Raw genomic sequence first — 13281 nt, forward strand, 5'->3', positions numbered from 1 at the left:
ACTCCTTTGAAATGGTCTAAGAAGCCATTCGGTTCAAGGGCAACTAGGGAAGGGCAACAAATAGTGACACCATGACCGTGGATCAATTGACATAAAGACCCATCCGTTTCACTAATGTCCTTCAGCGAAGGAAATCTGCCGTCTTTACCCGGTCTGGCCGACATGTGACTCCTGACCCCACAGCAACTCTTAACTGCCCCCTTGAAATGGTCGAGCAAGCCGCTCAGACCAAGGGGCAATCAGGGATGGGCAGGTCCTACTGGCCCAGAGAGCAGCGGTGACAACCCCGTGAATGAATAGAAAAGAAAAGTCAACAGTTTTCTTTGGAATCTTCCTGTGTAAGAAATGTTGCCGTGGGGCGCCTGCATAACAGCAATCTCTGGACTCAAAATCGATTTACCTTTGCACAGCGAGATGTTTCTGGGTAATGTGACAGGGCGCTGCACGTGAACACGAACGCGCAAACGGACACTCACCGTTTACTTCAATGGAGGATTTGATGATGTCGAAACCTGAGGCGCTAACGTTATTAGCGATCAGCTTCCGCAGGAACGGTCGATCTTCTAATCTGGTCGTGTTAATCTTGACATGTGCGTTCACCAGCACCTTTGCTACTTTGTCACTGAAATGTGAGCAGAATCGTGACAGTTGATTGGTCGCTGGGTTGCTTGCCGTTTGCTAAATCATTTAACGTCCCTTCCCAGAGGCACACTCATAATATTTTATTAAATAAGTGTCAGGACCGGAATCAAAAATTCGAGCAAACTCGCATTTGTAAAATAGAACTGTTGCTCCCTGTTTCTCATAGTGAAGCATTTGTGTTTTTCTGCAGTGCAGTTTAGCGGGATGCATGTCTTAACGCATTAAACCCATCGCGCATCGTGGTGCGGTCCACTTAGGGCGGAATTTTCCATTCTCTGCACAGAGTGCTGGCTGAGGCGAGGAAGCCGGCGTCCGGCTCGCAAGCTGCACGTGCCGGATAATCCAACGCTTTGTGCAGTCGTGCCGGCAGCCGGGAATCCCGAGATCGGGCGCCCCGATCTCCGACAGAAAAAACAGAAAATCCCCCCATGTGCACCTATGGAGACTGCGCCCCCCCCCCCCCCCCCCCCCCCTCCCTCCCCACCCACCCACCAACCCCATCCACAAGGGGAACACCATTCCTCCAAACGCCTCAACAGGCACATGGGGAACTCCGCCCACAACAGAAAAGGGGATCCCCTCCCAATGAAGCTTCCCAGAATTCCCCTGGGAACTGCCTCCTGGCTCTTCTCCTTGGGGACCACGTCAGGGTACAATGCTAATTTTAACTTCTGTTTCCAGTAGGAACTAGGAGAAATCCTATCAAACATCGCTTTCACACATCTCCCAATTCTCCGGGCAAACCTTATCGCCAGGTTTTTAAATTGCCCCAACAGAGTGTCCAACACATGGCATGGCTAACAAAGCTGGGCGATGCTTCAAGTAGACAATTGCCACAATATGTCTGTGCAGTTTGTCCTGTAGAATGAATTGAGGTAGTCTTAATGTCTGTAATGATTATACGACTGGAAAGAAGTCTCGGTGTAATCACCCCCATGAGGCCCACGGGGATACCATGACTGATCTCCTCGTGGAACTCCTGGAACATGAGCTTTCCCTCTGGTGGGCGGAGGCATGTCCAGCTAGGGCCTATAACAATCTAGCATAAAGGCCGGCCTTGACAGGGACTGGCATGTTGGTTGTCCCAACACAGGGGTCTGTGTAATGTAAACAGTTCACTGCCGTGGGTGTGACCAAGATTAAACGCTACCTTACTCTTAACCACTGGCTTCCCGTGTCTTAACAGGAGGGATGGGGGAATTGGGCAGGAAGGTGGATCTAATTGTTTGGAGGAATGGTGGGGGAGGGAGATTTTCATTCTTAACTTGAAAGTTCTGAGGTCAGTTCTGACTGAAACTTGTTTGTTCGAGCACCAAGTTATTCACCTTCAAGTTGATGGATTTAATCAAGGGGAAGGTGGTGAGTCTGGCCATGCGTCCCTGTGTTGACAATGGCCCATCAATGAGGAAAGACTCTTATTTGCTGAAACATTGACCCTTGCTGTATTTGGCCGTGCAAAACCCTTTAGGATGAAAGTGGGACATACCTGAACGTGACGATCGAATTGGGCAGCACATTTTGGTCAAATCCTGACTTGAGAACCGGTTCAAGCTGCGGAACCGAAAGAAAAAGGTCAGTTGGGCAAACTTGCATCCTTTATCCGAGGCTGCCTTGAGATATGCAAAGGAGACGCTCTGAAACGGGAGCGTTGGAAATCTGCTTTTACGTACCCAGGTAACAACTGCATTTCTCAGCTGCGTGAATTCACTCGAAGCGTTATTGGTGAGGCTGGCGGTGAACATTTCGTTTTCGATCAAGAAGGAGATGTTCAGATCGATCGGCTGCAGATTGTTCAAAGTGATATCTGAAAAACAGAGAATGGATATTAAAGCGTCGTCGGATAAGTAGACCATGAAACACCATCATTCCCGTGCTCCTGGTACGGAATCTCAGCAAGTGGGAATTCTGATTTGGAAACCTGCAGACACAATCCGGCAATTGAATTTTTCATTTCATGACAGGCTCCTGGGTACTGTGGTGCCGATTTCCCAGTATGCATTGTCCTCTAGTGTAGGAAACCAAGGGTTGTGGGACTGGGATTTATCCAGCCAGAGTTCTTGTGAAATGCCCGGAAGAGAGTGTCGGAGGATTACAAATCCCGACAAAGGGCGGCCACTAAAAGTGGCTTCGCAATACATTAATAGGCACAGAATTGGCCCCAAATGAAGCTGCTAGCCTCCTGGTGGGGCAATCTAGCACGAGAGGTCACAGATGTAGGTTGAGAGGCTGTAGATTTCGAACTGAGATGAGGAGGAACTACTTCTCGCAGAGGGCGGTCAGTTTGTGGGACTCGCTGCCCCATAGTGCGGTGGAGTCTATGTCATTAAAGGGTTTCAAGAATGAGATAGATATATTTCTCATTTTTTTTAAATGGGTTAAAGGGATATGGGTAACAGGTAGAGAGGTGGATTTGTGTCCAGGAAGAGATTGAATAGCGGACCAGGCTCGAAGGGGTGAATGGGCGACTGCTGCCCCCAGCTCCAATGCTCCTTAACACAGGGCGGAATACTCCAGCACCTCCAGCCAGCAAGACTTTCTGGACCCACCAAAGCCACCAATGGGGTTGTAAATGGATTGCCACAACGGGCACCGGGAAACCCGCTGGGGCAAGGGCTGGCAGGGTCTGAGCGGCAGGCGCTGATAAAATCGCATGGAAACACTCGTTTACTTGGCTGAAGAAAGACTTCAACACTCGTGATGAGGAGCAAATGCGGGATGCTTTTGGAGAATGCACAGTAATCACTTTCATATTTAACCAAAGCTTAGAAGGACTGTGCGGAGTCTGCACATCCTCCCCGTGTGTGTGTGGGTTTCCTCCGGGTGCTCCGGTTTCCTCCCACAGTCCAAAGATGTGCAGGTTAGGTGGATTAGCCATGATCAATTGCTCTTAGTGTCCAAAATTGCCCTTAGTGTTGGGTGGGGTTATGGGGATAGGGTGGAAGTGTAGGCTTGGGTAGGCTGCTCTTCCCAAGAGCCGGTGCAGACTCGATGGGCCAAATGGCCTCCATCTGCACTGTAAATTCTATGATCTATGCTCTTCCAGTGCAGGAATTGGCCAATTAGCAAACTGGTCATTGCCAGTGTTCACACACACCACAGGAACATAAGAACTAGGAGCAGAAGGTCCGCCATTCAGGGGCTGGTTTAGCTCACAAGGCTAAATCACTGGCTTTTAAAGCAGACCAAGCAGGCCAGCAGCACGGTTCGATTCCCGTACCAGCCTCCCCGGACAGGCGCCGGAATGTGGCGACTAGGGGCTTTTCACAGTAACTTCATTGAAGCCTACTCGTGACAATAAGCGATTTTCATTTCATTTCAAGATCATAGCTGATCTCTCGGCCTCAACTCCACTTGCCCGCCCAAACTCCAGAACCCTTCAACCCGCTACTAATGAAAAATCGATCATCGCCTTAAATTTACTCAATGTCCCAGCCTCCATCGCACTCTGGGGCAGCGAATTCCACAGTATCCCGATCCTTTGAGACAAGTAATTGCTCCGCATCTCTGTTTTAAATCAGCTGCAACTCATGCTGAAGGTATGAGCTCTCGTTCTCGACTGCCCCCACAAGGGGCTGGTTTAGCACTGGGCTAAATAGCTGGCTTTGAAAGCAGAACAAGGCAGGCCGGCTGCGCGGGTTCAATTCCCGTGCCAGCCTCCCCGAACAGGCGCCGGAATGTGGCGACTCGGGGCTTTTCACAGTAACTTCATTTGAAGCCTACTCGCGACGATAAGCGATTTTCATTTCAGGAGGAAGCATCCACACCAATTCCTTTGATCATCTTATACACCTAAATAAAATCTCCTCTCGTTCTTCAAAACGCTAGAGAGTATCGGCCTAAACTGCTCGATCTCTCTTTATAAGACATGCCCTCATCTCTGGAATCGATCGCGTGAACCTCCTCTGAGTTCTCTCCAAAGCAGCTCCATCCCTCCTCAAATAAGGGGAACGAAACTGTGTACAACTCCTTCCCTTCCAGCCCAGCTTCACCTCTACGATATAGTTGTTGTTTGTATTGGTAAGGGTGTTCCAACAAGCTCCCTGCGAGGACTCTCACTGTGACCTGACTGGACACGGAATGTCAGCCACGCCCATTATGGGCAGCACGGTGGCGCAGTGGTTATCACTGCTACCTCACAGCGGCGAGGACCCGGATTCGATCCCGGCCCCGGGTCCCTGTCCGTGCGGAGTTTGCACATTCTCCCCATGTCTGCGGGGGTCTCACCCCCCCCACTACCCAAGAGATGGGCAGGGTAGGTGGCTTGGCCGCGCTAAATTGCCCCTTAATTGGAAAAAAAAGTTTTAAAAAGCGATGGCCATTACTGTGCCATGCTTCACAGGTAGTCGTACATGTTGAGATGTTTTGCAGCACCTCATTACTTACCGCCAGACTGGATAGAAGCCCGAATAACTGTCAAGTTCCCTAACTGTGTGCCGTTCTGCAGCTCACTGTCCAACACTTTTACTGCTTCCGAAGGAGTTATCGGAACTGCGTCCGAGTTGTAATTCACGCTACAGCTTGCAACAATGGATCCACTCCTGAAATGAGGCAAATCATAGAAATCCTGTCAAGATAGTCGTCGGAATGAATCTTATCATTCTGCATCCAGGATTATCCTGACAGCTGTCGCGCGAGAGCGCGGAGCTTTCAAACCGCAAGTGGCGGTCGGCTTTTGAATGGTCAATCTTATTATTATTCGTTTTATTTCGCCCCCCCACCACCAATTGCTGCAACACATCAAAATATACCCCCCCCACCTCCCCCCCACCCCACCCCGCCACATCCCACTTATTCCTAAAGAAAATGGCTGAACGTGCAAATCGAATGAGAGCATCAATGACCGTGATTACGGGTGCTGGCCATGGCATCACATTCTGATTGACAGTCCTGTCTATCCGTTTGAGAATTAAACTTTCAACAGGATTAATAGAGAACAGGCCCTTCGGCCCACGATGTTGGTGCCGAACTTTTGTCCTAGGTTAATCATAGAATTTTGGACACTAAGGGGCAATTTATCACGGCCAATCCGCCCAACCTGCACATCTTTGGACTGTGGGAGGAAACCGGAGCACCCGGAGGAAACCCACGCACACACGGGGAGGACGTGCAGACTCCACACGGACAGTGACCCAAGTCGAAATCAAACCTGGGACCCTGGAGCTGTGAAGCAATTGTGCTATCCACAATGCTACCGTGCTGCCCTTAAGGAGAAATTAATCTACACTCCATTATTCTACCCTAATCCATGTACCTATCCAATAGCCGCTTGAAGGTCCCTAACGTTTCCGACTCAACTACTTCCACAGGCAGTGCATTCCATGCCCCCACTACTCTCTGGGTAAAGAACCTACCTCTGACATCCCCCCTATATCTTCTACCATTCATCTTAAATTTATGTCCCCTTGTAATGGTTTGTTCCACCCAGGGAAAAAGTCTCTGACTGTCTATCTATTCCCCTGATCATCTTATAAATCTCTATCAAGTCGCCCCTCACCCTTCTCCGTTCATACTCCTTCATCGGGCAATTTCGTGTGATGGGCATCAACCAGAAAACTTTGGGCCTCCTTTCTTATGTTGTCCCCCCCTCATGATCCATGTACGATTGAACTGTGAGGTCAAGGGAGTTCAATCGTACTTTTACCTTTGGACAACTCTGGGGGACTTCCACCAAAAGTGACAAATATTTGGACCATCTTCCTTAGGGTGGCTTCACCAGCGAGAGCGTAACTGGTTCAACCGCGCAGGAATTCTGCGCAGGTATTTTCAACCACAGGAAACACAGGTTGGGATTTTCCAGTCCCGCCGCTCGAATGCCGAGCCCCCGTCACGACGGGGCAGGAAAATCCCGGCCACGGTTATCTCTCGACAACCCGCTCCTGTGGTCAGGAAACCTTTGGGTTTTCTTGTGTTCCTGATTACGGCATGCCAGCGCTCCCTCTTCATTTGTATTATGTCGAATGTCTTGGCGCCGTTACAAAACGCTCGCCACGAGTGACTTCCTAATTGAGCTTCAGTCTTTCCCCAAATTCCGCCATTTTCTTGTAGGTAAAGAACTTGTACCACGAACTGACCCAGGATGTTAGGACTGAGTGCCCACCTGAAGCTGTTGACCTCGAAGCTTCGAAATCCATTCGGTGCACGTCTACGGATTGGTTCATTCAGCTTTCAAAGAAAGAAATTCATTAGCACAGAGTCAGAATAATCTTTGCAAGCAACCAGTGTTAATCGCATCTTCCACATTCATCATGTGGGTGTCAGCTGGGACCCGGCTGGGAGTGTGTCCCTCACTCAGAAGCTTGAACACAAAATCCAGCTTTGATACTCTGGGGCACATGACAAGCGAGGGATACACTGTCAGAGGCCCCGGAGCTGGGAGGAGATGTTAAATTGACCGGACAACCTTTCTCTTAGATGTTAGACTGAGGGGCGGCACGGTGGCGCGGTGGTTAGCACTGCTGCCTCACGGCGCCGAGGTCCCGGGTTTCGATCCCGGCCCACTGTCCGTGTGAAGTTTGCACCTTCTCCCCGTGTCTGCGTCGCTCTCACACCCCACAACCCAAAAGATGTGCAGGGTAGGTGGATTGGCCACGCTAAATTGCCCCTTGTGGTAGTATGACTAGGGAGATTACGGCGCCCTAGAACCAAGCTGCCATTGGTGCAGAAGACTCGCTGCCCATTGGCCCAGGCAAGTCATGTGCCTCTCTGTCAATTGGCTGAGGCTAGTCACGTGACTCCCCGCCGACTGGTTGAGAGGTAGGTAGCTCCGCCTACGAGGTGGGGTATAAGAACCCGTACCGGCAGGCAGTCGGCCTTTCTCTGTACGTCTACTGCCGGGCACATATCTAGTGTATTAAAGCCTGTTGTTTGGAACTACCTCTCGCCTCGTGTCCCATTGATGGTGCATCATCCCTTTAATTGGAAAAAATGAATTGGGCACTCTAAATTTATTTTTTTTTAAAAGAAAAGAAAGAAAAGATGTCAGGCTGAGAGATCAACGTTGCCGATGCCTTGGGATTATTGCCCCATCTTCCTGGTGTTACAGGGCCATCTGAGGGAACAGATACGGCTCAACATCCCATCCAGAAGCAGCAGCCTCAAACAGGGCAGCACTCCCTCAGTGGTCCAGTGAGGTGCCACCCCTGGATAGTGCATTCCAGTAATAAAGCAGAAAATGCTGGAAATACGTGGCATTTCAGGCAGCATCTGGGTAGGTGGAAACAGAGTTAACGATGATGAAAGACCATTGACCTGAAATGTTGAGCAGGACTTTGGCCTTGCTCTGGGGAGGGAGGAGGGGGCAGGTTAGCTCTACGGTGAGCGTGTGGCTCAGAATAGCACCACCAGCTCAAATTCAATCCCCTTTCTTGCTGGGCTAGACTTGGGTGCTGTCCCCTATTACTGCCCCTGAGAGTGCCATAACAATTCAGGATAAGGCATCAATGGCCAATGACCAAAGGATCTGCCTCAATGTAGGACGCTCATGAATGAATTAATATCGAAATAAGGGAGGAAATCGAGGTAGACCGCTATGCAAGTTCCCAATGCAGCAGTGTACTCTCCAGATAACTTGTTAAGGACAGATAATCAGAGTCAACCTTCAAGTCATCTTGCAGGCCCCTTAGTCTTGAATTGGCCTGAGCCCCCCCCCCAGTCTCCTTCTAAACCCAACCACCGCTGTGGCCTCTGCTCTACAACAGTGGCCCGGCAGCGGAGGCCATTCTTAATTTCAAGAAGTGTTGAGAAGGTGGCTCAGGATGGTGTCATTCTCTCTCTCTCTCTCTACCTTATCTACATAGAGAGGTCAAAGGTGATTGCATGATGGCGGGTCCCCAATTGGTTCTTCAGCATCGAGTGCCCACCGGCCATCCTGAATTTGATTGTGTGCGCACCCTCCGACCACTCGTCAGTCAACCCAGCAAAACACAAAGTCGGGTCACTGCCGTCCGCACAATGTGGGGTCAGGTACCGTATTTAATGCCAAAGTCAGGTTCCCACCCCCAAAAGGGCAAACTTGACCGTTAACTCTAATTTTTCTCTTCACTTATGCTGCCTGATCTGCTGAATAGTTCCCGCATTCTCTGATTTAATTACCGATTTGCTCCAGTGGCAGTATATTGATCGCAAACCCAATTCACAGTGGGATTTGAACCCACAACTTTCTGACTAAGAGAACAGGAATGTGTCAGCGAGGAGTTTCCCATAAGCACTCAGTGTCAGAAATATGGTACGGCATAGAACATATACTCCAACAACCAAATGACAGTGTTGCAAATCCGCATTTTGAGAGTAAAATAAGATGGCATTCTTTAAAAAAAAACTGCATCAGCGGTGACAAACGCTATGTAGAGTACTCAAAATTAAAAATAATAACACCAAATATGCAATGAGATTACCAGAGAGGAATAAAACTTACCCGGTTTTCTATCACTGATTTAAGTCTTCGGAACTCGGGTGACATGGGATCATTTAATGCCGGAACAAAGCGTTGATTCAGACTAAACGTTAGAGGTGTCCTACGAACACCGACCGGTGGCACTGCTCTTGTGGTAGTTGTTGTGGCAACTGTTGTTGCTTGTGTTACATTGACAGCGGCTGTTGTTGCTTGTGTTACATTGACAGCGGCTGTTGTTGCTTGTGTTACATTGACAGCGGCTGTTGTTGCTTGTGTTGCATTGACAGCGGCTGTTGTTCCTTGTGTTGCATTGACACTGGCTGTTGTTCCTTGTGTTACATTGACAGCGGCTGTTGTTGCTTGTGTTACATTGACACCAGCTGTAGTTGTTGCTTGTGTTACATTGACAGCTGCTGTTGTTGCTTGTGTTACATTGACAGCTGCTGTTGTTGCTTGTGTTACATTGACACCGGTTGTTGTTGCTTGTGTTACATTGACAGCGGCTGTTGTTGCTTGTGTTACATTGACAGCGGCTGTTGTTGCTTGTGTTACATTGACAGCGGCTGTTGTTGCTTGTGTTACATTGACAGCTGCTGTTGTTGCTTGTGTTACATTGACACCGGTTGTTGTTGCTTGTGTTACATTGACAGCGGCTGTTGTTGCTTGTGTTACATTGACAGCGGCTGTTGTTGCTTGTGTTACATTGACAGCTGCTGTTGTTGCTTGTGTTACATTGACACCGGTTGTTGTTGCTTGTGTTACATTGACAGCGGCTGTTGTTGCTTGTGTTACATTGACAGCGGCTGTTGTTGCTTGTGTTACATTGACAGCGGCTGTTGTTGCTTGTGTTACATTGACACCAGCTGTAGTTGTTGCTTGTGTTGCATTGACAGCGGCTGTTGTTGCTTGTGTTGCATTGACACCGGCTGTTGTTGCTTGTGTTGCATTAACAGCTGCTGTTGTTGTTGCTTGTGTTACATTGACAGCGGCTGTTGTTGCTTGTGTTACATTGACAGCGGCTGTTGTTGCTTGTGTTACATTGACAGCGGCTGTTGTTGCTTGTGTTACATTGACACCGGCTGTTGTTGCTTGTGTTGCATTGACACTGGCTGTTGTTCCTTGTGTTGCATTGGCAGCGGCTGTTGTTGCTTGTGTTACATTGACAGCGGCTGTTGTTGCTTGTGTTGCATTGACAGCGGCTGTTGTTGCTTGTGTTACATTGACAGCGGCTGTTGTTGCTTGTGTTGCATTGACACTGGCTGTTGTTGTTCCTTGTGTTGCATTGACAGCGGCTGTTGTTGCTTGTGTTGCATTGACAGCGGCTGTTGTTGCTTGTGTTGCATTGGCAGCGGCTGTTGTTGCTTGTGTTGCATTGGCAGCGGCTGTTGTTGCTTGTGTTACATTGACACTGGCTGTTGTTCCTTGTGTTGCATTGGCAGCGGCTGTTGTTGCTTGTGTTACATTGACACCGGTTGTTGTTTGTGTTACATTGACAGCGGCTGTTGTTGCTTGTGTTGCATTGACACTGGCTGTTGTTGCTTGTGTTACATTGACAGCGGCTGTTGTTGCTTGTGTTGCATTGACACCGGTTGTTGTTGCTTGTGTTGCATTGACAGCGGCTGTTGTTGCTTGTGTTACATTGACAGCGGCTATTGTTCCTTGTGTTGCATTGACAGCGGCTGTTGTTGCTTGTGTTACATTGACACTGGCTGTTGTTCCTTGTGTTGCATTGGCAGCGGCTGTTGTTGCTTGTGTTACATTGACAGCGGCTGTTGTTGCTTGTGTTACATTGACACTGGCTGTTGTTCCTTGTGTTGCATTGGCAGCGGCTGTTGTTGCTTGTGTTACATTGACACCGGTTGTTGTTTGTGTTACATTGACAGCGGCTGTTGTTGCTTGTGTTGCATTGACACTGGCTGTTGTTGCTTGTGTTACATTGACAGCGGCTGTTGTTGCTTGTGTTGCATTGACACCGGTTGTTGTTGCTTGTGTTGCATTGACAGCGGCTGTTGTTGCTTGTGTTACATTGACAGCGGCTATTGTTCCTTGTGTTGCATTGACAGCGGCTGTTGTTGCTTGTGTTACATTGACACTGGCTGTTGTTGTTCCTTGTGTTGCATTGACAGCGGCTGTTGTTGCTTGTGTTGCATTGACAGCGGCTGTTGTTGCTTGTGTTACATTGACAGCGGCTGTTGTTGCTTGTGTTACATTGACAGCGGCTATTGTTCCTTGTGTTACATTGACACTGGCTGTTGTTGTTCCTTGTGTTGCATTGACAGCGGCTGTTGTTGCTTGTGTTACATTGACAGCGGCTGTTGTTGCTTGTGTTACATTGACACCGGCTGTTGTGGCTTGTGTTGCATTGACAGCGGCTGTTGTTGCTTGTGTTACATTGATACCAGCTGTTGTTCCTTGTGTTGCATTGACAGCGGCTGTTGTTGCTTGTGTTACATTGACAGCGGCTGTTGTTGCTTGTGTTGCATTGACACCGACTGTTGTTGACACTTGGTTAACTGTGCTTCCGGTTGTGGCTGTTGATGCACCGATGGTGGTAGTTGCAGTGGTGGTAGTAGCTGTAAATAGAAAGATTTATGTAACGGGGCCACGTTAATGCATCCAGTTTATTCCAAGTAAAGTAGTTGGCAGCTCACAATACATAATATATATTGTCTGCTCTGCATTTCACCCAAAGCCCATTTCGAATATGCACATCATGCCACCACATGAGTTGCTTTCCTTTTTTTAAAACTAGCTGAGGTTTATTCACTACCCATGCAAGGGGCATATTGTAACTGGTAAGGTCCTCAGCTTGATTGGCATCAATACATCAATAGCATAACTACACCTATAATTAAATGCATTCCATTAAATATCAACAGAGGGTGTCCTGGCCAATATATACCTTCAAACAACGCTGCAAATTAACTATTTGATCATTTGTCTCATGGCTTTCTGTGGGCTCATGCTGTGCTACCTTGAGTGCCATGTAGATAACTCTTTGAAAGTGCTTCAGAAGTGCTTTGAGATGCCCAGGGTATTGGACCATGTTGCAGAACTGCAACATTTTCCCTCCTTTTTTAGCTGTGGCCCTAATTGGGTCGGTCCCATGTGCACGTGCACTAGGTTTTGCTGACCTATCATCCCCCTGCCTGCTGACCTCTATAATTCCCTGTTTTCCAAGATTTTAGAAGTCTCATCCTCATTTTTGAATACCTACTTGGCTCCCCGCAAATCCCCCCCCCCCCCCCCCCCCCCCACCACAGCGGGCTTTCCAGTGACGGAGGCGGGTTGCTAGTGGCTGGCCAGTTCCCTGCCGACGTGACCAGCGTACAAGGCGAATGTCCATTGACCTCTGCGGCACCAGTACATCCCGGCGGCCGACAATGACGAGTCATCTCTGCTGCTCAATAACTCACCACAGGCCAGCGGCTGGGGGGGGGGGGGGGGGGGGCGTCGAATATTGTCTTATAAAACCTTTATTCTGTGAGACACCTTTAGCGCTATTTATCACTTTAGAGTTGCAATATAAATGCAAGTTACTCTTCCTGGCTTCACAACAGGCTTTCGGTGATTCAGACGCAGTGATTAGCACTGTTGCTTCACCGCGCCAGGGACCAGGGTTCGATTCCCGGCTTGGGTCACTGTCTGTGCGGAGTCTGCACGTTCTCCCTGTGGGTTTCCTCCGGGTGCTCCGGTTTCCTCCCACAAGTCCCGAAAGACGTGCTTGTTAGGTGAATTGGACATTCTGAATTCTCCCTCGGTGTACCCGAACAGGCGCCGGAGTGTGGCGACTAGGGGCTTTTCACAGTAACCTCATTGCAGTGTTAATGTAAGCCTACTTGTGACAATGAAGATTAGTTTAATTATTAACAATAAAGATTTGGCATTCGGGGCTGAATTCTCCATGGGCCGGATTCTCCGTTCCGCCGGCAGCGTACCTCCGCCAGCCGGGTTTCCCAGCACCACGGGGTGGCTACAATGAGAGATCCCATTGGTCAGGGGTGGGAGTGGAGGATCCCGTTGCCGGTGACGGCGCGCTGCCCACAAACAAGCGGCTGGGGAGGCGGAGAATTCACCCCTCGGTCTTCCGATGGTTTCATTCTCACTTTCACGCTGTGCCCTGTCCGTTCAAAAAGGAATGGGAGCGGAATTGCATGGATCGCAAAGAGGAAAATGACCCCTCTCCGTGCCAGCTTCGGTCAGAGACGGTGGCGCAGTCTGCCCAGATCACTGCCCGTGCCACCAAG

The 13281-nt window shown here is 49.3% G+C and overlaps 1 protein-coding gene across 1 annotated transcript in view; it reads right to left on the minus strand.

Moving 5' to 3' along the window:
• LOC119956751 (mucin-17-like) overlaps positions 1-13281 on the minus strand; it is a 58304-nt gene that overhangs the window by 11433 nt on the left and 33590 nt on the right. The window contains exons 17-22 of the mRNA XM_038784105.1: positions 9056-11607; positions 6740-6804; positions 5026-5180; positions 2313-2446; positions 2129-2193; positions 477-622 (exon numbers count right to left, since the gene is read on the minus strand). Coding sequence (XP_038640033.1) covers positions 477-622; positions 2129-2193; positions 2313-2446; positions 5026-5180; positions 6740-6804; positions 9056-11607 — 3117 coding nt within the window. The remainder of the gene's footprint in view (positions 1-476; positions 623-2128; positions 2194-2312; positions 2447-5025; positions 5181-6739; positions 6805-9055; positions 11608-13281) is intronic.

Source organism: Scyliorhinus canicula, chromosome 24 (assembly GCF_902713615.1).
Source record: "Scyliorhinus canicula chromosome 24, sScyCan1.1, whole genome shotgun sequence".
In the NCBI taxonomy this organism is placed as follows: domain Eukaryota; kingdom Metazoa; phylum Chordata; class Chondrichthyes; order Carcharhiniformes; family Scyliorhinidae; genus Scyliorhinus; species Scyliorhinus canicula.